This window comes from Capra hircus, chromosome 8, assembly GCF_001704415.2.
Source record: "Capra hircus breed San Clemente chromosome 8, ASM170441v1, whole genome shotgun sequence".
Classification (NCBI taxonomy): Eukaryota; Metazoa; Chordata; class Mammalia; order Artiodactyla; family Bovidae; genus Capra; species Capra hircus.
In genome coordinates this window covers 59,447,746-59,472,874 of record NC_030815.1, presented here as the reverse complement: position 1 = coordinate 59,472,874, position 25,129 = coordinate 59,447,746, and the positions used below count along the sequence as shown (strand labels likewise).

At 38.6% G+C, this 25,129-nt stretch overlaps 1 protein-coding gene and 1 pseudogene across 5 annotated transcripts in view; one reads left to right on the top strand and one right to left on the bottom strand.

Annotated features, from left to right (window-relative positions):
- LOC102178625 (phospholipid-transporting ATPase FetA) overlaps positions 1-25,129 on the bottom strand; it is an 84,001-nt gene that overhangs the window by 49,527 nt on the left and 9,345 nt on the right. For 2 of the 5 annotated variants that reach the window (XM_018052118.1, XM_018052122.1), the window contains exons 2-10: positions 22,682-22,740; positions 16,783-16,896; positions 15,856-15,954; positions 14,206-14,267; positions 11,410-11,482; positions 10,982-11,052; positions 9,669-9,751; positions 8,047-8,205; positions 6,722-6,810 (exon numbers count right to left, since the gene is read on the bottom strand). In XM_018052118.1, the coding sequence (XP_017907607.1) occupies positions 6,722-6,810; positions 8,047-8,205; positions 9,669-9,751; positions 10,982-11,052; positions 11,410-11,482; positions 14,206-14,267; positions 15,856-15,954; positions 16,783-16,896; positions 22,682-22,740 (809 nt within the window). Of the gene's footprint in view, positions 1-6,721; positions 6,811-8,046; positions 8,206-9,668; positions 9,752-10,981; positions 11,053-11,409; positions 11,483-14,205; positions 14,268-15,855; positions 15,955-16,782; positions 16,897-22,681; positions 22,741-22,838; positions 23,075-25,129 lie in introns of those variants that run through there. The other 3 variants (XM_018052119.1, XM_018052120.1, XM_018052121.1) reach the window with 3 other exon arrangements.
- LOC102176532 lies at positions 9,147-9,663 on the top strand (annotated as a pseudogene).

Below are 25,129 nucleotides of genomic sequence, written 5' to 3'. Positions count from 1 at the left end.
AGTCCTACTTAAAGAGACTAGGGTTCACAAAGCATTGTCACTGTGAGCTCTGGGGAGCTCTGGGCACAGGGAAAGGACGAGACTCTAGCTCAGCTATGGGTTTATCAAGAAGCATCTTTACTCATCTTGCTTCCTGTCTCTGTCAGAATTTCCCCTAAGAATCATTTCTAAAAATGGGGAAGAAATGAAGTGTTCAAATGGGGAAGAATTTCTGCTTCAGCTTGAGAAATGAGAGTGCGTTATATCTAACTACACTGACAATGTCTTGGCAAAAATACCACATAAACAAAACTGCTGAGCTGATAAGAACCTAGCAAATTCAAGAATATTTCTTCATTTAGTAACCATTCAAAAGATACTTCCCGAGAACAGCTTTGTACAAGACACTCCCAAGGATGTAGAGATGGATATAATTTCTACCTTAGAGGCTCATAATTTGGTAGCTCAGGCACTCATTTGTCTTTCTCACTAACTCAGCACAGAATAATGATGCTTCTATTATGTGTTATTTTCCAGTAGTCATGTATGGATGTGAGAGTTGGACTATAAAGAAAGCTGAGGGCCGAAGAACTGATGCTTTTAAACTGTGGTGTTGGAGAAGACTCTTGAGAGTCCCTTGGACTGCAAGGAGATCCAACCGGTCCATCCTAAAGGAAATCAGTCCTGAATACTCATTAGAAAGACTGATGCTGAAGCTGAGACTGCAGTACTTTGGTGCCCTGATGCGAAGAGCTGACTCATTTGAAAAGACCCCGATGCTGGGAAAGATTGAGGGCAGGAGGAGAAGGGGACGACAGAGGATGAGATGGCTGGATGGCATCACCGACTCAGTGGACATGAGTTTGAGTAAACTCCGGGAGTTGTTGATGGACAGGGAGGCCTGGTGTGCTGCGATTCATGGGGTCGCAAAGAGTTGGACACGACTGAGTGACTGAACTGAACTGATTCTATGTTAAACACAGTTCTAGGGACTGGGATACAGTGGTGATAAAAGACAATGTCTTAACTCTCAGGGGGTTTATAATCCTGTGGATATAGGTGGAAAACAAACAAGAAATGAAAAATACAAGTTAACTAGTGCTAAATGCTGTGAGGAAAATAAAACAAGTTAACAGAATAAAAAAGGTCTCGGTGGAGGTGGTGCCCACTTTAGATGGGTGGTAGAGAAGGCTTCTCTGAAAGGGAGACATTAAATCCTGAAAAAGAAGCAAGCCATGCAAAGGCCTAGGCAGCCCTTGCCAGCCAGAATAAAGTTCCCATGAGAGGAAGAAGTCTGCTTTCTCACTTGATTTGTAGTTTGCCTGGGTGTAGATTTCTAGGTCAAACTAAGAACTTTGAAGGTATGAACCTCCTGGTTTCCAGGACTCAGTAGTGCTGGTGAGAAATCTGCCAATCTAATTCTCATTGTTTGTTCGTATCTTACTCTTATCTCTATGAAAACTTTGAGGTACTTCTAAACACCACTGGAGCTCTAGAATTTCATGATGTTTAATGGATGTTTTAAATCTGAAAATCACGTTCTTCTTCAATTATAGGAAATATTCTTCTATTATTTCTTTGACAATATAGTTCCCTCCATTTTTGCTTTCTGATACTCCTGGGAGATCCTGTGGGGGTTCTTGGTTCGTCCTCCAATTAAAAAAATTATTTATCTCTTAGATTTTTAGTTTTAAGGTCTAGGAGTATTTTTTGACTCTTTATTTCAGCCCTTCTATTGATTTTTTAATTTCAGTAATTGTTACTTTCCAAAATTCTTTTTTGTTGTTCTTAGATTGCTTATTTTATTCTTTGATTAAAAAAATTGTAGGGAATTCCCTAGCAGTCCAGTGGTTAAGTTTCCACACTCTTGCTGCTGGCCCAGGATTGATGCCCAAGCCACAGCATAGCCAAAAAAAAAAATTCAGTCTATTCTTATTTGTGCAATTGTTTCTTCTAAGAATAGTGAAATTCTTTAGAATGTTCTTTTCTCTTTTGAATTATAATGTTTTTTCCAGAGTCAGTTATTCTATTTATCCTCATCCTCTTCTTTTGTGCACCTGGTTTTTAGTAAAAGAGTAGTTTGACCATTATAGGTTGGCTTTATTTCCTTTGGATAGTTTTATTTCCCTAGCAGGCCATTCCCCTGAATGGGAAGATGGAACCACAAGGTCTGTGTAGGTAGGCAGAATGTGTTAGTTCACTGCTTTTACCCTAGGATATAAAAGGAACTTGCAGGCAAACTTGAATCCCCCAAATTTAAAATAAAATGGGTGTTACTCAGAAGTGATGACACTCACATCAGAAGCCCTAGCCCTCTGCAGAGGTTGTTAAATTTCTTCAGAAAGCAGTTCTCTTGTTTGAGACTGGAAGTCAAATACATTTGTTTTTGCTATATGGATGCCTATGGGGTGGTAGGATGGTACAGAGGGCCAATGGTTGTCCAAGCTGTTTTATGGGCACTTTTAAAATTAGTTGTCCTGATTATTATATCCACATATCTTATTCCTGCTCTCCATTCCTGCTCTCTCAAGCTTGGAACTACTCTTGAGGAATGCATTGCTGCTGAACAGGAATGCATTGCCACCAAAGCTTTCACTATTCTGGCTTACCTATCAGTACAATCTAGCAATTTTCTGCTTTCCCAAAGCCCATCAACTTCTTGGGTCTGCTGACGGTTCTTCATCCTCTGTCAGAGAATTTATTTTCTATTTGTACTTTCTCACAGTCATTGTACTGGGCTCGAACAGCAACATCCTTCTTAAACTAGATGCCCAAGAGGAAGCATGTGACCCAAGATAATATTCCCTATTTTCTAAAGGAAAGATTGCATGAAAGCTCACAAATGTAGGAATTCATAGCAGCTACTTGGCTAGTGTAGTTACTCCGGGCATCTACACCACTTCTCTGCTGAATCCACCTTGTAGGAATTTGAATAGAGAACTACATTCTCTCTTTGAAGACTTTCACTGCAGATCTCTCCACGCAGGCGTGCATGCTAAGTCGCTTCAGTCATGTCCAACTCTTTGCAACCCTATGGACTGTAGCCTGCCAGGGTCTTCTGTCCATGGGGATTCTCCAGGCAAGAATACTTGAGAGGGTTGCCATGCCCTCCTCCAGGGATGGAATCCAGGGATGGAATCCTCATCTCTTAAGTCTCCTGCATTGGTACCACCTCAGAAACCCGGATACCTCTGCTTTAATCTGCTCTAGGCCTGCTATTCATCTACTATCCTAGGACTTCCTTTCAGTGTTTGCATGTTTCCTGGCTTCCAAATCTTTCTTGGTTTATTCTCTTCTTTTGCTTGAGTATACTTTAGAAACTTCCTAAGAGAAGATACGTAAGGAGTAAATTTTTTTTGAGTCTTTGCCCATACTGAAATTTCTTTATACTTGCATTTTATTGACAGTTTCAATGGATTTAGAATTAGAAGATGCAAATATTTTTCTGGCAGACTTTCAAAGGCAACAACATTTACCTTCTGCTGTTGCTGTTGAGAAGGTCAACGCCATTCTGATTCTTGTTTATGACCTTTTATTTCTCTCTGAAAGCTCTTAGGATCTTTTTAAAAATTTTATAATTTCTTCACATGTGGTCAGATTTCCATGTTAAATAGACTCGTCACATGTTTTAATTTTATCTCCACAGGGAGATAGCAAGCATAGCAGAAAAAGAATTGACTCTTAAAAGTTATGCCTAGATGGATAGGTGTGATTATTGAATAAAATTATGTATGTAAAGCATCTGGCACATATTGATACTCTATCTCCCTAAAGTGAACGTATATACTTGAGAGCTGGACCCAGGACTTATAAATCCTTATGGTCCTCATAATACCTGGCACATATTAGATTTTCAATAAAAATGACTTCACCACACCATACACAAAAATAAACTCAAAATGGCTTAAAGACTTAAACAAAAGACCTCATCATAAAACTCCTAGAAGAGAGGATAGGCAAAACACTCTCTGACATAAATTGTACTGATGTTTTCTTAGGTCAGTCTCCCAAGGCAATAGAAATATAAACAAAAATGAAAAAATGGGGCCTAATCAAACTTACAAGCTTTTGCACAGACAAGGAAACCATAAACAAAATGAAAAGACAACCTACAGAATGGGAGAAATTATTTGCAAATGATGCAAGTGAAAAAGGCTTAATTTCCAAAATATACAAACAGCATAAACAAATGAACAATAAAAAACAAACAATCCTATCTAAAAATGGGCAGAAGACCTAAATAAACATTTCTCCAAAGAAGATACACAAATGATTACTAGACACAAGAAAAAATGTTCAACATCACGAATTATTAGAGAAATGCAAAGCAAAACTATAATGAAGTACCATTTTAACTGGTCATCATCAAAAAGTCTACAAATAACAAATGCTGGAAAGGGTGTGCAGAAAAGGGAATCCTCTTACACTGTTGGTGGGAATGTATATTGGTACAGCCACTGTGGAAAATAGCATAAAGATTCCTCAGAAAACTAAAAATAGAATTACCATATGATCTAACAATCCCACTTCTGGTCATATACTCAGACAACACTATAATTAAAAAAGATACATGCACCCCTAGGTTCATAGTAGCTCTATTCATAACAGCCACAACACGAAAACAAAGTAAATGTCCACTAACAGATGAATGGATAAAGATGTGGTACATATATATAACAGAATACTACTCAGCCATAAAAAAGAATGAAATAATGCCATTTCCAGCAACACTGATGCAGCTAGAGACTGTCATATTAATACTAAGTGAAGTCAAAAAGAGAAAGACAAATATCATATGATTTCACTTATATGTGGAATCTAAAATATGGCACAAATGAACCTATTTATGAAACAGAAATAGAATCACAGACATACAGAACAGACTGGTGGTTGTCAAGGGGGAAGGATGGAGTGGGAGGTTGGGGTTAGCAGATGTAAGCTTTTATATATAGAATGGATAAACAACAAGGTCCTACTGAACAGCATAAAAAATTATAGTCAATATCCCATGATAAACCATAATGGGAAAGAATATTAAAAAAGGAAGTATATATATGCATAGCTGAATTACTTTGCTGTATAGCAGTAATGAACATAACACTAAATCAACTACACTTTAATAAAAAAATATGACTTGACAATGAGTCTTTGACATTATTTCTCTGTGGGCCTTTATGTTATTTATCTTTACTATGACTTGCGTGTATTTGTCAGTGGGAAAAATATTTCTTGACTTATTGTTCATAGATGTTGTGAAGCTGCTGTAAGTGAATGTGAAAATATTCTAAAAAGTTAAAACTCTTCTACAGGTGTCAAGTATTATCACTACCTTTCAGATAGGTTACCAGGTAGTTGAGCTTTCTTAGGCATATGGGAGATACCTTGTTTTAAAAGACAACCCTAGGCTTAAGTACCTAGCTTATTCCCTAATGATATACTCTCTGATACTGTCAAAGGCATATTTACCTCTGTTGCCTTTCTGAATTCTCAACTATGATTATCTTCTTCATTAAAAAACCAGGAAATGTCACTTTGTTTCAACTGCTGAAAGCTATGCAGACAGTATTGGAAAGAAAAAGATAGTGAATACTAATCTCTGGTCTCAAAGATGAATGAACCTTCCTAATTTTCTAAAATCCCAGGGGTGCTAGTGGTAAAGAATCTGCCTGCCCAGTGCAGGAGATGCAAGAGACACTAGTTCGATCCCTGGGTTGGGAAGATCCCCTGGAGGAGGGCATGGGAATCCACTCCAATATTCTTCCTTGGGAAATCCCATGCACAGATGAGCTTGGTGGGCTACAGTCTGTGGGGTCGCAAAGAGTTGGACATGACTGAACATGCACACACACATATGATAAGCATGGAAATTAACTAATTAATCTTCAATTTAAACTTTTATTCTCAAAGCTGATTATCATCTACTGAGTGCTTTTTAAAAACATTTTTATTGGAGTATAGCTGATTTACAATGTTGTTTCAGGTATACAGCAAAGTGAATCATTTATACATATATCCACTCTTATAGATTCTTTTCTCATATAGGCCATTACAGAGTATTCAGTAGAGTTCCCTGTGCTATACAGTCCTGTCCTATAGGTCCTTGTTAGTTACCTATTTTATATGTAGTAGTGTGTATATATCAATCTCAATCTCCCAACTTATCTCTCTCCCCTCACCCACTAGTAATCATAAATTTGTTTTTTACATCTGTGACTATTTCTGTTTTGTAAATAAGTTCATTTGTACTTTTTTTTTTTACGATTTCACATATAATCAGTATGTACTGAGTGCTTTTCAAATTTCATTTCTTAGCAGTAGAATCCTCTATTCTCTAACTGAAATTTTACAGAACAGATAAATGTGAGACTGCTCTTTTTGAAGCAGGAACTTCAGAATGAAGAGGTCAGAACAAAACTCTTGATCTTCTCTATTCCCCCTGCAGCAGACCTTAGCCTTCTCTAAGGAAAGAGAGTTTGAAAATCATTAGTTTAAGTGAGGTGATCTTATTAATTTAAGTAAGATCTTATTGAAGTGGTCATGAGTCAAACTGGCTATGAAGAAAAAGGGAAAAAAGTGTCAATGAGTTTTCTTCTTATCTGGTCCAGATATAAGTTTGTGGGGTCCTAAAACTGCTTGAGACTTTCAGACAAGTAAATTCTGACTTGAAAATACCAGCTACTGCTGTAGAAGGAAGAGAAGAAGGCCTGTTTGTAAAAATACAGAAAAGAGGTCTTTAACTTACCCAGAGCACAAGGACATTCATGAGGTGGTCTATGTGTGTCCGTTTAAAGGTGGACTTCCCACTGTTCTGCATTACTTTGGTGTCTGGTCCTAAGTTAAACAGGGAGACATCATCTCTTAGAATCACTAAATATTCTCAAGAGGACTGAAATTGGGTTAAAATACACATTTATGATCACTTTATCAAACTTCTTTCCAATGCTAAAGGATAAAGCCTTGGAGAAAGACTTGTGGTTGGTGCCCCAAACTCAAAGAATGGAAAATTTATTTCTTAGGATAATCCCAATTACTTCTGCAAACTGCATTAATGCTGATACCTCCCTCTCTTTGCAGCACCTTAGACAGTCTAGTTTTTCATTGATAAGTCAGAATGGGGGCCTCAAGCTTCTCTCTCATCACCATCTGGTTTATTTAGCTTAGAAAAAGGGTCTTCTGACAAGGAGATCTTCACCTTCTTTTGAGGAAACCCATAGCTGGACCAGGCTCTATTTAAAGTTTCTAACTAGGAAATGGAGAAAGTAAAAGGCAATGGCAAGTGATTTCTTCTGAGGTGGGAGCTGAGATTTCTCTGAAGCTGAGCGATAGAGACTTTGAACTTCATGACAGGACAAACAATAAGTAGAAATAAAGGACTTTTAACGACACACTGGGACTAGAGCTGGAAATTATTGCCTTACTGTGGTTGTTGCCACCAATACTCACCGTCACCGAGGGCATAGGGAGCACAAAAGCTTCCTTCATTTTCGGGCACTACATTATAACTCCAGAAAATCCCTCACTAAGTATAAAGGATTATGGTTCTAAATGCCATCTCAGGATGGGCCGCTGCTCAGGAGCCACATGTGCATTTTCTCTGGCATGAAGACTTCACACTGTATTTTATCTTTTCCATAATGAGCACCATGTTTATTCTCTCCTCATGTGAGTAATCCACATGTACACCCTCCCCTTTCACACTGTTCCCCTTTCAAACGCTAATTCTATGTATACTTCTATGTGTGTACCTTGTCTAGTGTCCAGATGTGGTGAGAAAGACTCATGAATGTTCTGTGGCCTTGCAATACAAAGCCTTCCACTATCAAAGGCGGGGCTGATATGCTGGCAGCTCAGTGTTTCGAAAAAAAGTCATTTTTTTTTTCCCCTAAAAAAAAAGTTTTTTCTTAATTCCTTTATCCACCCATCTATCTCCCTGCCTCCCTTCCTCAAAGCCATAGTGTTCTGGTATATATCTGAGCATCATATCTACATCATGAAAACTAAGTACCCACAATGTGGCTATGAATGGAAGCCAGCAGGCTGGGGGTTTGTGACTCCAGAAAGACGTACCAGTGAAAATCACCAAGCCATAGCACCAGTCTGTATTCCTGATGACACAGCCTCGGAGAATCAGTCTGTCATGATTCAGGATGTAGTTTTTTCCCTTATACATGAGTATTCCTGTGAATTTGTCCAACTTGTTATTGGGAGACTCACACCTCACCTCTCCTGAAAAAAAAAAAAAAAGGAATAAGAGTTCTGACTCTGTAATCTTAATTATTTCCTAACAGGAAGTTCAGTTCAGTTCAGTTCAGTCACTCAGTAGTGTCTGACTCTGTGACCCCATGAACTGCAGTACGCCAGGCCTCCCTGTCCATCACCAACTCCCGGAGTTCACCCAAACCCATGGCTACTGTGTTGGTGATGCCGTCCAACCATCTCTTCTTCTGTCATCCCCTTCTCCTCCTGCCCTCAATCTTTCCCAGCAAAGAGGAGGCTTAATAGAAAAGAGGAAAGAACAAGCCTCTTTCAAAATATACATACATCTTTTTTTCCTATCCTTTCTCAGCTACTGCCCATTTCTCAGCAGCTCCCTTTAGAAAGGCAGACAAAGGGTTCTTGGCCTCAGAGAAGAGTAATTCTGTGACATGGGTTATCCAGAAAGAGAACAACCCACACGATAACTTATTACCATTAGTACTTCCAGATCAAATGAGCTAAATCTGAATAGATTCAGAAACTACCTAAAGCAAACCTAGACTTCTTTTTTAAATGGAAATAAGTTAATTTTTTCATGATTAGTAAACTAAAATATGCCTTTTGTAAATATATATATACAACATTAAAAAGGAGAAAGTAAAATTTACTCATTGCCTAGAAATAAGTATATCTTTTATAGTACATCTTTTCAAGATTTTTTCTATACATATACTCATAAACATATATTTATTTCCAAAGACAAATTTATGTTACATTATACTATGCATAGTGTATTGAAATCTTTTTACCTTATATGTCGTGAATATTTTTCCATATAAGTAAATATCAACTTGTATACTGTTTTTTATGAGTTATATAGAATTCACTATATGGCTGTATCAAACTTTAACCACACCTCTACTGATAAAAATTTGGGTTGGCAAATCTACTTCAAAACTCACCATCTGCTCTTTCGTCTAGGCCGCTGACATGCCATCCAGACTAAGGAAAACCCGGAAACTTAGGGGCCATATGAGCCACAGCCACGGCCGCATCGGCAAACACCATAAACACCCAGGAGGCCGAGGTAATACTGGTGGCATGCATCATCACAGGATCAACTTTGACAAATATCACCCAGGATACTTTGGGAAAGTTGGTATGAGGCATTACCACTTAAAGAGGAACCAGAGTTTCTGCCCGACTGTCAACCTTGATAAACTGTGGACCTTGGTTAGTGAGCAGACACGAGTAAATGCTGCCAAGAACAAGACAGGAGCTGCTCCTATTATTGATGTGGTGTGATCAGGTTACTACAAAGTTCTGGGAAAAGGAAAGCTCCCAAAGCAGCCCGTCATCATGAAGGCCAAATTCTTCAGCAGAAGAGCTGAGGAGAAGATTAAGGGTGTAGGTGGGACATGTGTCCTGGTGGCTTGAAGCCACATGCTGGGAAATTCATTAAATGTTAAGTGCTTTTCAAAAAAAAAACTCACCATCAAAAGCAGACAGAAGCTTCAGGTTATCTTCCATCTCACTGGTAACTGAGATGGCCTGCTTCACTTTCAAGTTGGTTTCACTAGAGCAAAGAATGCACATACGTAACAGCAGTTCAGGTCCAGTTTCTCCTACTTTAGAAAACAGCTGTTGCCAATAGAGCTTGGCTTTCAGACTGGAGTTGTCAGAGTCACTCCTATTGTCATCGTCTCTCAAGGACGGTATTGAGGTGGAATGGTTCTGCTGCTAAGTCGCTTCAGTCATGGCCGACTCTGTGCAATCCCACAGACGGCAGCCCACCAGGATCCCCCATCCCTGGGATTCTCCAGGTAAAAACACTGCAGTGGGTTGCCATTTCCTTCTCCAATGCATGAAAGCGAAAAATGAAAGTGAAGTCGCTCAGTCATGTCCGACTCTTAGCGACCCCATGGACTGCAGCCTACCAGGCTCCTCCGTCCATGGGATTTTCCAGGCAAGAGTACTGGAGTGGGGTGCCATTGCCTTCTCCAGGAAGCTAAATATTAGCCCACTTGCTCCCCTCTCTCCCTGAAACACATATCAACTACTTTAACCAACCTATGCGATCTTGCTGGTGGAGCTACTTTAGAAAAGCTGAAGAAACATCACAAAATAACCTGAAGGTGGTACCTACTCCCTTCAAGAGTAAGGTCCTGGTAAGAACCTGTGAACACTTCCAAGTAAACGTACTCCTCGTCTCACAAATGTTTATAGGACCCATGAAGGGATCCCACTTAACCATTATTTGATACAGAAATGCAGAGACAGAAGTAAAAAAGAAGCCATATTTCAAAAAGTTTGTGGGTACTAAGAGGAAGAGTTGTAAGGATGCAGATTAACATAAAACTCCACAGGACAAGCTCTCTGAAGATGGCCTCTGTCTTCCAAAGATCTTAGCTTTTGCACATTAATGAATTTCTGCCTTAAATCCTTTCCAGAACATGGTTTATCAGTACATAATTATCTCAGTATTCATTCCCCCACCCCAAGAAACTTTGGAACTATATTCTGAAATTTCATAGTCTGGTTAACCTCTTTCCTACCACTCAGTATTATTGAATATAGTCAGACTGAATGTTTCCAATTTGAAGACGGAGAATATTTGCCTAGATTCTGCACCCAGTTGGATGCTCAATTCTCTGTCAAGAGCTCAGCCTTAGACTTGAGGCCTCCTATCTTACCTGGATATTTCTAGCTTTTAGCACTTCATTCTCTGCATCATGCCCTCCCTCAATGAGAAATCACTCTAAGCTGACTCAACCATCTTAATGGACTATGAGGAAGGAACACTCACCCATCCAGTTCTGCAGTTTCTATATATGTCAAACTGTAGGGCTCACTGCTCGAGAGTAATAGTATGTCAGCCTGTGGTCAGGAAAGGCAGAGAAGATAAGGAAGGCAGACTTTTAAAATTACAGTGTGGTGAAAGCAATTACCTCAGGAACAACTATTCAGTCTAAGAATTTTATAGACATTTGGTTTACTTTCTTTGTCTCAAGACCCATCACTGGTAACACACACCTCCTTTCTCAAAGCCAGTCATACTTTACCTGGGGTTGTGGTGAGAAGTGGACAAGAACAAATTTCTTACCATAGGAGCTGGTGATCTCTAGATGCACAGTGAAGCAGGTGAATATCACCAAAAGGAGTGGTCACAGAAGTGCTAAAAAGGTTTCTACTCAAGCCCAAAGAGAAAAAGCCACAGCCCAAAGAGGTACTCACCGTGACAATCTGATTGTTTTCTAGTTTAATTATATCTCCCACTTGGACATTCATCCATTTTTCTGTCACTATCCTGCAAGAAAGTGAACCTTGAATGCCTGCATGCCAGCTCTGAGAATTTCACTACAGTCTTATTTTGACAATCGAGGGGGGAAAAAAAGCTGAGATGAACTCAAAGCTCAGAGGAGGACCAAACTGCTTTGGGATACTCCTTGCCCAAGCAGTATCAAGAATGGGGCCCATTTCTCTTGATCAGGCTATAAGAGTTTTCTAAAACTCTATAATGGTATATGTAGATATACAGGCACATAATTTTTCGTTAAGAAAAGCAATATATGCATATGGTAAAAATACAGTTCAAATAATTAAAAATATAGAAAAAGAAAAAGTAAAGTCTCCTGTCTCCCCAGATTATAGTTTTGTCACTTAGAGCAATTTTTTTGCATTTCTTTTGAGAAAATGTCAATCCATATAATCACATACAAGATATACATTTAAAAATGACATACTAGATACATAATTTTCTGGTACTTTGTGTTTTTCATTTAATAATATATCTGAGAGAACACTAAGAGAGGTGTGGCTCATTCCCCTTGATAGCTAAAAAAATGTGGCTTTTAACTAAAGATGTGCTTGTAGCCAGAATTACTGACTACAATGACAGAAATCACAACTCAAAAAACAAAATTTTTCAAAGGTATTAATAACTCTGTTCAAACACATGTGCTCTACAAAAAGGACGCCACTTTCTGGAATATAGACAATTCATCTCAAGTGTTAAATAAATCAGACATTCACTGGCTTACAAAGGTTAACCATTAGGGCCCTGCTTGTGAACTCCTACTCTAAAACCACTCTATGACAAATTCTTCTGTAATAGTTTTATAAAACCCAAGTGCTCAAGCTCCTTGGGAAGTTCATTTGACTAAATTCATTCAGTAACTGCTAGCTTTACAAATTTCTTACACTCAGTTTTATCTTTTTATTTCTATAGCTTTCTTTTTTTAAATTTTCTTTTTAATCACAACTAACTTTTTTCGTGATATCTTATGAGAGGCTTCAACAGATCAAAACACTTGAGGAAATAATCCATCATGAGTAAGAATCATCAAACACAATAAATAACAGAATCAGATGCCCAACAACTTCCCATACTAGAATTCTATGATTAAAACTATAGTTCTTGATACATGTGTGCTTAGCCACTCAAGATGAGTCCAACTCTTTGCTGGCCCCAAGGACTGCAGCCTGCCAGGCTCCTCTGTCCATGGGGATTCAAGGCAAGAACACTGGAGTGTGTTGCCATGTCCTCCTCCAGGGGATCTTTTGAACCCAGGGATTGAACCCAGGTCTCCTGCATTGCAGGTGGATTCTTTACCATCTGAGCCACCAGGGAAGCCCAAGAATACTGGAGTGGGTAGCCTATCACTTCTCCAGGGGACCTTCCTGACCCAGGAATTGAACCAGGGTCTCTTGAAATCCTATTCATCCATAAAAAATAATGAAAATTTTCCATTTGCAACAACATGGATGGACCTGGAGGATATTATGCTAAGTGAAATTAGTCAGACATATAAAGACAAATACTGTATGATATCACTTATATGTGGAATCTAAAAACTACAGCAAACTAGTGAATATAACAAAAAATAAACAGACTCACACATATAGAGAACAAACTAGTGGTTACCAATGGAGTCAGAGAAGGGGGAGGGGCAATACATGGGGAGGGGATGAAGAGGTACAAACCATTACATATAAAATAAGCTACAAGGATATACTGTACAACACAAGTAATATAGACAACATTTTATAATAACTATAAAGGAAGTATAACCTTTAAAAATTGTGATTCACTATATTGTATACCTATAACATATAATGTTGAACATCAACTGTAATTTAAAAAAAATTTTAAAAATATAAATATAAATATATATATATATATAAAACTATAGCTACAGGGTGTTGTGTAAGGTCACCATGAGAAAGGACTGGACCTCAATCTTGAATTTCCTCAGATCTGTACTTGTTTGTGATCTTGCTTCTGCAAACACTGGTCACTTCTCCTTTCATATCATCTCTGTTGAATTCTTCCCCATCTTTTAACCACAAACATCATCTGTTCTAGAAAATCTTCCTTGATTTCTTTAGCCAGTTATGATTGCCTATTTTTTATTAATTCCTATGATAATTTTTGTACCTCTTAGGATAATCTTCATATTTTACTTTATATAAAATTATGCCAGTCTCCCTCTATCCCTGCCAAAGGTAAATTGCTCCAATTTTGCAGGACCCCACAAAAAACATAAGCATTTACCCATACTTTAGATAGATAAGACCAAACACTACAGCAATGAGGTCAACACCAATATTTTCTTTAGACTGTTAACAAAAAGATGTCCTAACCAAAGGCTACAGTAGAATGGTCAATAAGTCATGTAGAATCCACTGATGCACTAAAGACAGACATCTCCATGCTGACCACTGTACTGGTAATAACCACTTGCATACTAATATCATGTCATAATTTGTTAATTTCTTTAATATATATTATTTTGTTTTCATTTTTGTAAGCATCCTCTAAGGTAAAGAATATTATTTTCATTTTATAGATAAGAAATATGAGGTCCAGAGAGGCAACTTCAGGGCATACTAGAAACAAACTCTTCCTATGTCCAGCCCGAGGCTCTTTTCACTGTCTTAAATCACCTTTCCAAACACATCAAGTTTTAGCAAGGTCAGTGCTCTCCCAGAGCCGATCCAACCTAAACTGGCTTCCCAAGAAGCACTTACCTGCCATTCATCAGCACCAGAACAGAACGATTGTTGACTTGATTATCATTTTGGTGCCTTTTCTAAAATCATACAAGAAAATGTTCAGGAAATAGACATAGAGCAAACTATATTTAGAAGATTAATATTTTGAAGTATTATTCAATGTAGTTCCTCTTCTTTGTAATTCTCCCTTACCCCCACTTCTTCTCCACCCTACCCCCCAGCCCCTGGCCAGTTCCAAGTTCTTCCACTGTTAAAACCAGACCAAGAAGCTGATTGTCTCTGAGAAGCTGGGAAAGGACGTCAGAAAGAGATTCAAGTGAGAAGAAAGAGATAAACTCTTTGTTTTAATATCAAGAGCCAAAGCCTGGGGTGATAAGAACAAATAACTTATGTTGAAAGCCACAGAGGAGAGAATGCAAAATGATGGGGCTACACCTTGGTAGGTGGAGGGAAGTTATATATTCACAAGCATACCAATACCCCTACCCTCAACCACAGCCAGCATAAGAAGCTTCTACCATGGATGCAATGAGGAAAGAGGAATAGAGGTCTATTCAAAGCCCAAATAAGAGGGTGACAAATAAGGGTATGTCCTGATGCTAAGAGTCACATGAGTCCCTTTCCTTTCAGTTGAGATTACTCCCTGGGAAGAGGGTAGAAAGAATCCTGAATTGGTCAGAATATTTTCTCCTAAAGACATGGAATTCTAAACCAGAAGGAACTGCGTGGGTTATCCTGAATTGGCAAGTTTAGCTTTCGGCTCTCATTAAAAAAGGGCTGAGATGGTGAGGTGGTGGTTATGAGTTACACTGAGTTTAGTTATGGAAAATTAAGTTATATTTTTGCACATCTGAGTTGTGCCTGAAATTTAAACCACTATATATGTTAATTCTGGGTTTAAAGAGTCACAGAGTTGAAGAGCTGGAGAAACACTCTGCTCTTAAACTTTGATATAAAAATCAGAAGGACTCTCTTTGGGAAGCTCCAAACAGGTCAACACGGTGGGCTTCCCAAATCCCACTGGTAGGCATAGCACTGGTTCCCCACCTTTGCCCTCCCACCCCCTGCTGTGAAGGAGCATGCAGGAAGCTACGCTGCACTTGCTGAAAGCCAGCTTCTCCCGCCAAGGCCAGGAAGGAGCCAGCCTCTGTTGAGTCACGATGCTCTCTAAACCCAGAGGGTTCCTAGCTGTGTGCACCTGATAGAACCGAAAGCTGGAGAGGGCAATATGGAGAGCTGGAGAGGAGAACAGGAATGCAGAAAGGGGAGATAAGACTGGAGAAAGCAAGGGGGACAGGAGGAAGGGAAGAGGAATATAGAAATGGGAGAAGGGTGAATGGAGAAAGAAGGGTGAGAGTAAACCCAGAGAGAGCTAAGTGAAGGCAGAGGTGGGTTATGAAGGAGATGGAAGGAAACCTGGAAAAGGCGGCAGTAAGAAGACAGAGAAAGGCCTTGCATGACCCCTTTCTGGCCATGGATGGCTCACCAATCTTGGGCTTAAGGGAATCTCATATTCCTCTGGCACAGATAAGGACATAGGGAAAGGAAACACCTCTTTCCTTCTTCCTTCTAGTATTAGGCAGTTCTGGGGAGTCCTTCACGCTCCCTCCCTCCCCAGCCTGACTTGGTACAGTGAGGGAAGAGAGGCCCTGGAAGCCACTTCACCATATCATCGATGGCATCTTTCACTGCTGTTATGGACAGCACCACCATCAGGGGTACCACAGTCGTGTACCATGCCAAGGAGGAGATCTGAGGAATCAACTGGGAGAGGGAAGGGGAGAGAAACATGGGTCAGAAAGCTTAAAGGACAATGTATTTCCTCCCAACCCCCACTGTACCACCATTTCCGCCTCCCTAGACTCATAATAAGTTCAACAATCCTAGTTGCTTTCCACTGTTATAACCTCCAAATAGCCACCCCATTATAAGCAAACACCTCCTAAAGATGAAAGAAGAGGAGATGATAAATTGCCAGGTACTTTCCTGAACGCTAGTATCTTTGTCTTGATGGCAAAGAGCCATTCCTCTTCTGATAATGAAGGTGCTGGGGGGGTAGGGCATTAAGTGTGGGCATGGGAGAACCACATAACCACCTACACCCCTTCAGCACAAGGGGAAATGAGATGACCCGTCTCTCTCTCCCAACTTGTGCCTACCCCGCCCAGCTTCCGTGCCCTGTGCTGATGTTCTAAACCATTCTCCTCCCTTGGTGCTCCCATTTGTTAACTTTCTGTCGGGGAGGCTGAGACAAGAAGGAGGAATGGGGCTGCAGCTGAGGCGGGGGTGTAGAATCGAGTCTGTGGCCTTTCACGGTTAAGCTGAACTGTGGTCATGCAGTCGTGGTGAGGGAGTCCCCTTATTTGGGACTCGGCGACCTTGTCTCCTTCATCTTATAGAGGCTTGTTTCACCCTGGCTAATCCTGACCACTGCTATTCTAGGAAACTGGCCTGAGACTCCAGCCATCCATTCGCCCATTGTCTGAAGAGAGAAGACATCTCTCAGTTTAAGGAGGAGATGGACTGATTACATAACCTGACCCCAGAGAAGTTGATAAAATATTCTGTGGAAAAGGTCCTAAAAGGTAATACCTGTAGAAAAAGCAAAAAGAGGAAATACGCATTTGCAAGTCTCTGGAACTGTTCAAACAGGTTCATAGGCAAGAAGTTTAAGGCATTATATTTTGAGGTTTTGACGCTATTATCCTGTTAGTAAAAGAACACAAGCACAATTAGAGTAACAAAAGACTCCACCTCCAAGTCTTAACAAAAAGGACCAAGACCACTTCATAAAATAGGAAAAAGCAAATAGCTTCCCAACATAGTGAGGGAAGGAAGGAAGAAGGGTTTGGCTCCAGACTCTTTTCTTTGAGGCCTAGAGAGGCCTATGTATGTATGCCAAAGATGGCATGGTTGATAAATATGGGACATTTTTAGGAGGGGCAGGATGTATTTATGCCCTGAGTAGAATTCTTTGTTTATTGATGCTATTGATAATAATGATGATAATAAAATCAACAACAATCAAAACTTATTAAATATTTACTATGTGTAAAGTAGTATTCTGAGTACTTTAGTACTATTCTAAGTATTTTAGAAAAAGCAACTTATTTAATTCTCAAAACAACCCTAAGAAGGGAGTAATTTCACCTTTTCAGGATGCGGCAACCTAGGCCCTGAGGTTAATTTATTTGCTGAAGACCATCTAGTTACTTGTGGAGTTGAGATTGTACTGTTCCCTGAGCCCCAGTTCACTTGTGCAACCATCCAAATGCTTTCCTTCCTTGGAATCAGAAATCTTTCTGTTTCATCTTATCCTCTGACTCAAGGTCCTTCTCAGTGCCAATCAGAAGGCAAGTTTGCCATTTGTGTTCACTCTACTCAGAGCTCTCTACTGAAGCTTCTCTTAAGTCTGGCAAACCCATTTCGGTGTGTCTTTACATTTTGCTTTCAGTGCTGAAAGGTGTCAGATGCCAAAAGCAAATGACTGTCTTTCACCCTTAGCCCACTGAAGGTTCCTACGCTGGTTGCTTTCAGCACTGGAGAATCACTTGCCCCTTAATTGTCCTGGGGGAGGTCTGAACAGTTTTGGCTTACATCTAAGCTATCATTTTGCTGAGTAAAAATGGGAACTTGCTACCTCTTCAATGCTAGTCTCAAGATGTTGACAAGACCATCTTACTTTCTACTTTTGGATCTTCAGTTGTTTGACCTAAGATATAAGGGTTTGAATCTATGAGCTTAAGAAAAGTAGGAGAATGAGACCAAATAATCCCCTAAGGACAAGGCTTCTCTCCCACCTCCTCCATCTATAGGGTCAAACAAAAGAACAAACCTACCCTGCAGTCCTGGAAAGCAGACATTGCTTAACCATGAAGAATCTCTTTCTGGGTCCTACCTTGGGAAGACATCTGAATACTCTTGGAGAACTAATATTTTTTTGTCCTAAGGCTAAAATTGGCCTTGGAAGACTAGACAGGCAATCCAGTCAAGTCTTGCTTAAGGTCTATTTCCCTAGGGAAGAGAAGCTGGTCAAACAGCTTAGCACTTAGGAGTTTAGAGATCCAAGTTAAACCTAAGATTTCCTTGGTGTTTCTCCATGACTTTTCAATTAATGATCAATCAAACACTACATTTCTCAAAAGGTTTGTTCTGTTCACAGCTCTATACTGGGCTATACTAGTAGAGATTGAAAAACAGTTAAAATCTGTCCTGGAAAGTTCACAGGTATGTCTTGAATGGAGTTCTAACTAAATGACCTCTAAGGCCCCTCCCAACCCTGAGGGTAAGTTATTCTAACATATAAATGGTTTTCTTTGATTTTAAGATACCCTGAATTTCTTAGTGTCTAAGTCCAGATGACTCTGATACTTGGACCCAAAGATCTTTTGATCTTTTACCTTAATAAAGCAGCTGGCTTTAGTAAATTTTCCATTTGACTTTACAGTTAATGTATTTTGGTTTCTACTTATTTGGGTAGCATTTTTTTTAGAAAACAAAGACAAAAGCTATGCTGATTCTGCCCCAAGATAGACAAATCAGTACTTCTTTACTAACTTGGCAACTAGTGTTTTGTCTTACTCTTAAATGTCAAGCCAGAAGCAAGATCTTGAGGATGTAGAACATTTGCCTAACTACAGAATTCTTGTGTTTAATTCTTCTGACATGATAGAGATGCTAGATTTGGGTTTCGGGTATTTATTTATTTGGGCAGGGATATTCCCTGTGGCTCAGACAGTAAAGAATTCGCATGCAATGCTGGACAATGGGGTTTGATCCCTCGGTTGAGAAGATCTCCTGGAGGAGGGTATGGCAACCCACTCCAGTATTCTTGCCTGGAGAATCCCCAAGGAAAAAGGAGCCTGGTGGGCTACAGTCCAGGGGGTCACAAAGAGTCGGACATGACTGAGTGACTAAGCACAGCACCTGACTGACTGCTAGAGTGGAAAATTGAAAACAGAAGGCCAAGGATATAATGAGAATCAGTAGTTAGGGGGTTGAAAAGAGGAAAAGGAGCAGTGGCGGTGGTGGTTTAGTCACTAAGTCATGTGTGACTCTTGCGATGTCTGTGGGATTTCCCAGGCAAGAATACTGGAGTGGGTTGCCATTTCTTTTCCCAGGGAATCTTTCTGACCCAGGGATCAAACCCGGGTCTCCTACATTGCAGGCAGTCTCCTGCATCACAAACGGCTTCTCTACCACTGAGCCACCAGGGAAGCCTAAAAGGAGTAGGAAGGGAAGAAATTAGAGAAATAGGGAAAAAATGAGCAATGGGTGGGGCCAGGGAGATGCAATGGTTGTTAAGTACATAAGAATCAGTCAAATCTGTTTACTTGTTCATCATTTATTTGCATACATTTATTGAATTTCATTTATGGGCCAGATACTGTGATGGGAACAGTAGTTACAGAGATGAATGAAATTTGTACCCTTCTGTTAAGGGGTAACAGATTTTTGGTGAAAGAGAACTAACATTTTCACAACCATATTTAACTCTAACAACCACCATGTACAGTGAACATTATTATGTTCTTTTTATAGATGAGGGAACTGAAGATCAAAGAAGTTAAAATAAATAATGTGCCTAAGGATACAACGTTAGTAAGGAGTAGAGCAATGTTCAAACTCAGAGTGATGCCAAAACCTGCACCTTAGAGTTACTTAGAAAAAGTTTAGAGAGTGGAAAAGGTAGAGAAGGGGAAACCTATTCTCACAGCCATATCCTAAATATTGTTATTATCCAGAGCCTCTGTAACTCATAAATCATAAACTAGTATCCTATAGAGACTACTGTATGTATATAGTATATATATATATATATATATACACACATGCATATAGACATACACTATATACATAGTATATATATACACACACGCATATATATCATATATAGTATATATACACATATATATTATATACTTACAACACTATATATTAGTATATCTACATATGCATAAAGTAACATATATGTAAAAATTGCTTATAATTGTAAAAGATTGGAAACAATCAAAATGTCAATTTGTAAGAAAGTGGTTACATAAATTATGCTATCTGCCAGGGAAGCAGTTGAAAAAAGAAGGAAAATGCTACTATGAAATTATAATTATGGAAACATCTCCAGGACATAATGTTAAGGTTCAGAATAGTTTAAGAAAGTGGGAAAATGATAATATATACATGCGTGTGTGTGTGTGTGTGCATGTGTATGTGTGTGTATTTGCTTTATTTGCACAAAGAAGCACTGCTGAATATATGATAAACTAATAAAAGTGATTTATTCTAGGGAGCAGAGATGTGGACAAAGATGGGGTATTGGAGCATGACTTTTAAACATGTAACTTTTTATGAGTTACTTATTTATAAATAAATAAGTGAAAATGAACAATCTAATAGAAAATGGGCAAATACCATTAACAGTCATTTCCATAAAAAGATGTACAAAGGCTAATTAACATAAAAATTATTGCTCTCACTCAAAATTAAGGAAAGATAGGTAATGAAATGTCATTTTCCACGAAAGGGTCTGGTATAGATAAAAAGACTGACAATACCAATTTGGCAGGAATATGGAGAAGTGAGAAGTCTTTGCTATAGATAGAAATATAAATAGATATAACATTTTAGAGGGCAATCTGGCAATATGTATCAAATATTTAATGTGTTTCATTTTTGATCTGGCCAATTCACTTCTAGGAAACTCTCCTAAAGTATATTCACACAAATGTAGCAAAGTATATGGCATTTAAAATGGTGTTCATTTAGGACCATTTATTGCAGCAAAACATTGGAGAAATATTTTTTGGAGGGGGCACCTGGATATAAACGGAGACACTTAAAATGTTAATCATTAAGAAACTGGTTAAATCAATTAAGGTATATTGATACAATGGAAAACTATGTTGCTATTAAATGAATTAATATCAGGAGGATAAGAGGATGACAGAGGATGAGATGGTTGAATGACATCACCAACTTGATGGACATGAATTTGAGTAAGCTCTGGGAATTGGTGATGGACAGGGAAGCCTGGCTTGCTGCAGTCCATGGGGTCACAGAGAGTCAGACATGACTGAGCAACTGAACTGAACTGACAGCTAATATTGCACAGGGTTTTTGAATTGGGTCTACTTGGCCCTTGAAACACTCGGGTGTTAAGCACAGCAACACCTGTGCAGTTTAAAATCTGTGTATAATTTATAGTTGGCTCTCAGTATCTGGGGTTTCACATCCACTGATTCAGCCATCCTTGGACTGAGTAGTACCATAGTACATATTTCTTGAAAAAAAATCTGTATGTCAGTGGACCCATGCAGTTCAAACCTGTTATATTCAAGGATCAATGGTAAACAGTTGAAGAGTCTTATCCCTAAGAGTGTACCATGTAAATTGTTATAGGTCTTGGCCTTAACAGAAAATAGTCAAAAAATATGGAAATGTGGTTAAAAAATCAAATAAAAATTATAACTTTAAATAGTAATGTCATTAATTTAAAGTCTTCTGATATTTGATATTCTCAGAACACGATGATTCACTGTGAAAAGTTCTGACTCCCTTTTAAAAACTCATAAAGTATTTAAAAGGTTGATCATGTAAGATTTTTAATAATGATGAAATAAATTGGCAAAACAGAAATAATGAATGTTAATAAATTCTAGTCAAATCGTAAGATATGGGTTGAAAGTGTTTACAAAATTTACTTTGACACATGTGTATTTGAAATGATAAATAGATTATTCTTACTGTAATTTGCATATTTATTTGCTTTTCCCCCTTCTTCTTAGGAATTAGATACACTTAAACAACATCTAGATTCAATGAATATGCAAAAAGAGAGCTTGGAAGCTGTAAGTATAAACTGAAGTAAAAGTTTTCATATTACTCAGTTGCAAAAGGTAATTCAGTTGAATATATTAATGGAACTCATTCGGGTACATATTTATTTAGTAGTTTACTAACAGAAGTATTTTTTTTCCCATTCAGAATTTCAAATATCCTAGTTTAGTAAAAAAGTAGATTCAGTGGGCATGGCAACCTATTCCAGTATTTTTGCCTGGAGAACCCATGGACAGAGGAGGCTGGCAGGCTATAGTCCAAAGGGTCGCAAAGAGTCAGATATGGCTGAGCGATTGAATTGAACTGATTAAACAAATTAGGAAGGTCTACATGTACTATCACAGAGAGATGTCTAAGTGAAAAAAAAAAAACTATGAAACTATGCTTTCATTTGTTCAAGCTACAGTATTTCTTTTCGAGGAGCTATATATAAAACCAAAATTTGAGACACATCCTCCCCTGAGCCTAGGTCACTGGATTAATTTGGTTTCTGAGCCCTCACTGCACCAGCCCTCATTGTACAGGAGCTTGAAAGAAAGTAGAACCTATGTTGTAGGATTTACATCTACAAGGAATTTCCTGCCTCACTGACAATGGGGAATATTAGAGGAAAACATCAGCCCCCTCTTGAAATAGCTAGAGACCATATACTCACCGGGTATCCAAACAGACTGTTAAATTCTCTGTTGTTGGCTTGCAGATATCTCTCGGGTGCTGAAAAAGACGAGAGAAATGATGAGCACGATGCCCCTCTGAGATGAGCCTGGGATGCTGGTTGCCAGTGACTTCACTAGCATCTCACACATTCTCACCAAGAATATCTGTCCACAAACAGGTGTTGTCTCTTTGTTCAAAGAATCAAGCAATACGGTAAAAATGGAAATCCTCAAGTGTTCGAGCCTTCTGGAGGCAAGAGGACAAGTAACTTCTGAGGAGCTCTCTACCATTAATGCTTCTAGTAACCCTAGACTATGTTTCCACAGACAACAGGCTGGCCTGCATCAACATTATTGCCAAACACAGAAACCCAATCCTCCTTCAGAAGTTAATTACAGCAATAGTTTAGATATCTGAGGTTCTTTCTAAGGCTAGCCTTTCCTAAATCTGCTCTAAATTAATAAATCATTACCAGTATCTATTGCACAGAAACCAGTGTGCTGGATGCTGTGAGAAGACAAAAAGATAAGTAAGGCAGAGTCCTTACTTCAAGGGACTTGGGATTTAGTGGAGTCGGCCTGATAACAACATCACATCAAAACACATAGATGTCACAAACTATTACAGATAGCTCCTTACTGTGTTATAAAACATCTCAAAAATATAAATTATCAACAGATCTTTCTGAATAAAACATTCCTATAGCCTCTTGAATTCTTCATTGGTTCAACAAGCATTTACTGAGTTCTTGACAGGTATTAAGCCCTGTGTTATGAACATTCATGTACGAGTTTTTGTGTGGACGTGTTTTTATTTCTCTTGGGTATATACATAGGAGTAGAATTACTCAGTCATATGGTAACTCTGGTTTTAACATTTAGAGAAGCTACCAAACAGGTTTTCACAGCAGTTGCATGATTTTACATTCTTACTGACAATGTATGAGAATTCCAATTTCTTCATATCCTTGCCAACACTTGTAAAAGACTGTGCTTTTTTATTTTAACTATCTTAGTGGATATGAAGTAATGTCTCATTGTGAGTTTGATTTGCATGTCCATATTGACTAATGAGGGATTCCCAGGTAGCTCAGCTGGTAAAGAATCTGCCTGCAATGCAGGAGACCTGGATTCAATCCCTGGGTTGGGAAGATCCCCTGGAGAAGGGAATGACTACCCACTCCAGTATTCTGGCCTGGAGAATTCCATGAACTAATTAGTCCATTAACTAATGATGATATTGAGTATCTTTTCATGTATTTTATTGAACATTTATATATCTTCTTTGGAGAAATGTCTATTCAGATCCTTTGCTCATATTTAAACCGGGTTAATTATCTTTTTATCACTGAACTATGAGTTCTTAATATGTTCTGAATAGAAATCAGTTATAAGTGACTTGCAAATATTTTGTCTCTTATTTTAAATGTCACTTTTATAATGTACCAAATTCTAACATATTGAATATAATTATGGGTTTTCTTAAGCCTCCTGCATTGGCAGACAGGTTCTTTACCATTAACACCACCTGGGAAGCCCTAATTATGGGTTTTCTATTAAGTTCTAGTCTATCCATCTTTAAGAAAAAATTTTAAATTGAAGTACAGTTGATTTACAATATTGTGTTAGTCTCAGGTGTACAGAAAAGTGATTCAGTTGTTTATATATATATATGATTTTTTCAGATAATTTTCCATTATACGTTATTATGAGATACTGAATATAGTTCCCTGTGCTATACAGTAAATCCTTGCAGCTTATCTATATTATGTATAGTAGTTTTTATTTCTTAATCCCATACTCTTGATTTATCCCTCCCTCCATTCGACTCTTAAATTATGTAACTTGTAATATAGGATAGAGAGTCTTCTATTTTAACATCTTTTTGGCTATTCTTTTTTTAAAAAGTAATTAATTTGGCTGTGCTGGGTCTTAGTTGTGGCATGCAGGATCTTTAATTGTGGCATGTGAACTCTTAATTGCAGCATGTGGGATCTAGTTCCCTAACCAGGGATCGAATCTGAGCCTGGTGCATGGGGAGCGCAGAGTCTTAGCCACTGGATCCCCAGAGATGTTTCTTCTTGGCTATTCTTGTCTATTTTCTCTTCTAGGTAAACTTCAGAATCATTTTGGCCAATTTGCTTAAGACTGGAGTTTTAATTAGAGGTGAAGACAAAGAAAATTTCAGAATTAACACCCCAAAAAGATGTCCTTTTCATTATAGGGGACTGGAATGCAAAAGTAGGAAGTCAAGAAACACCTGGAGTAACAGGCAAATTTGGCCTTGGAATATGGAATAAAGCAGGGCAAAGACTAACAGACTTTTGCCAAGAAAATGCACTGGTCATAGCAAACACCCTCTTCCAACAACACAAGAGAAGACTCTACACATGGACATCACTAGATGGTCAACACCGAAATCAGATTGATTATATTCTTTGCAGCCA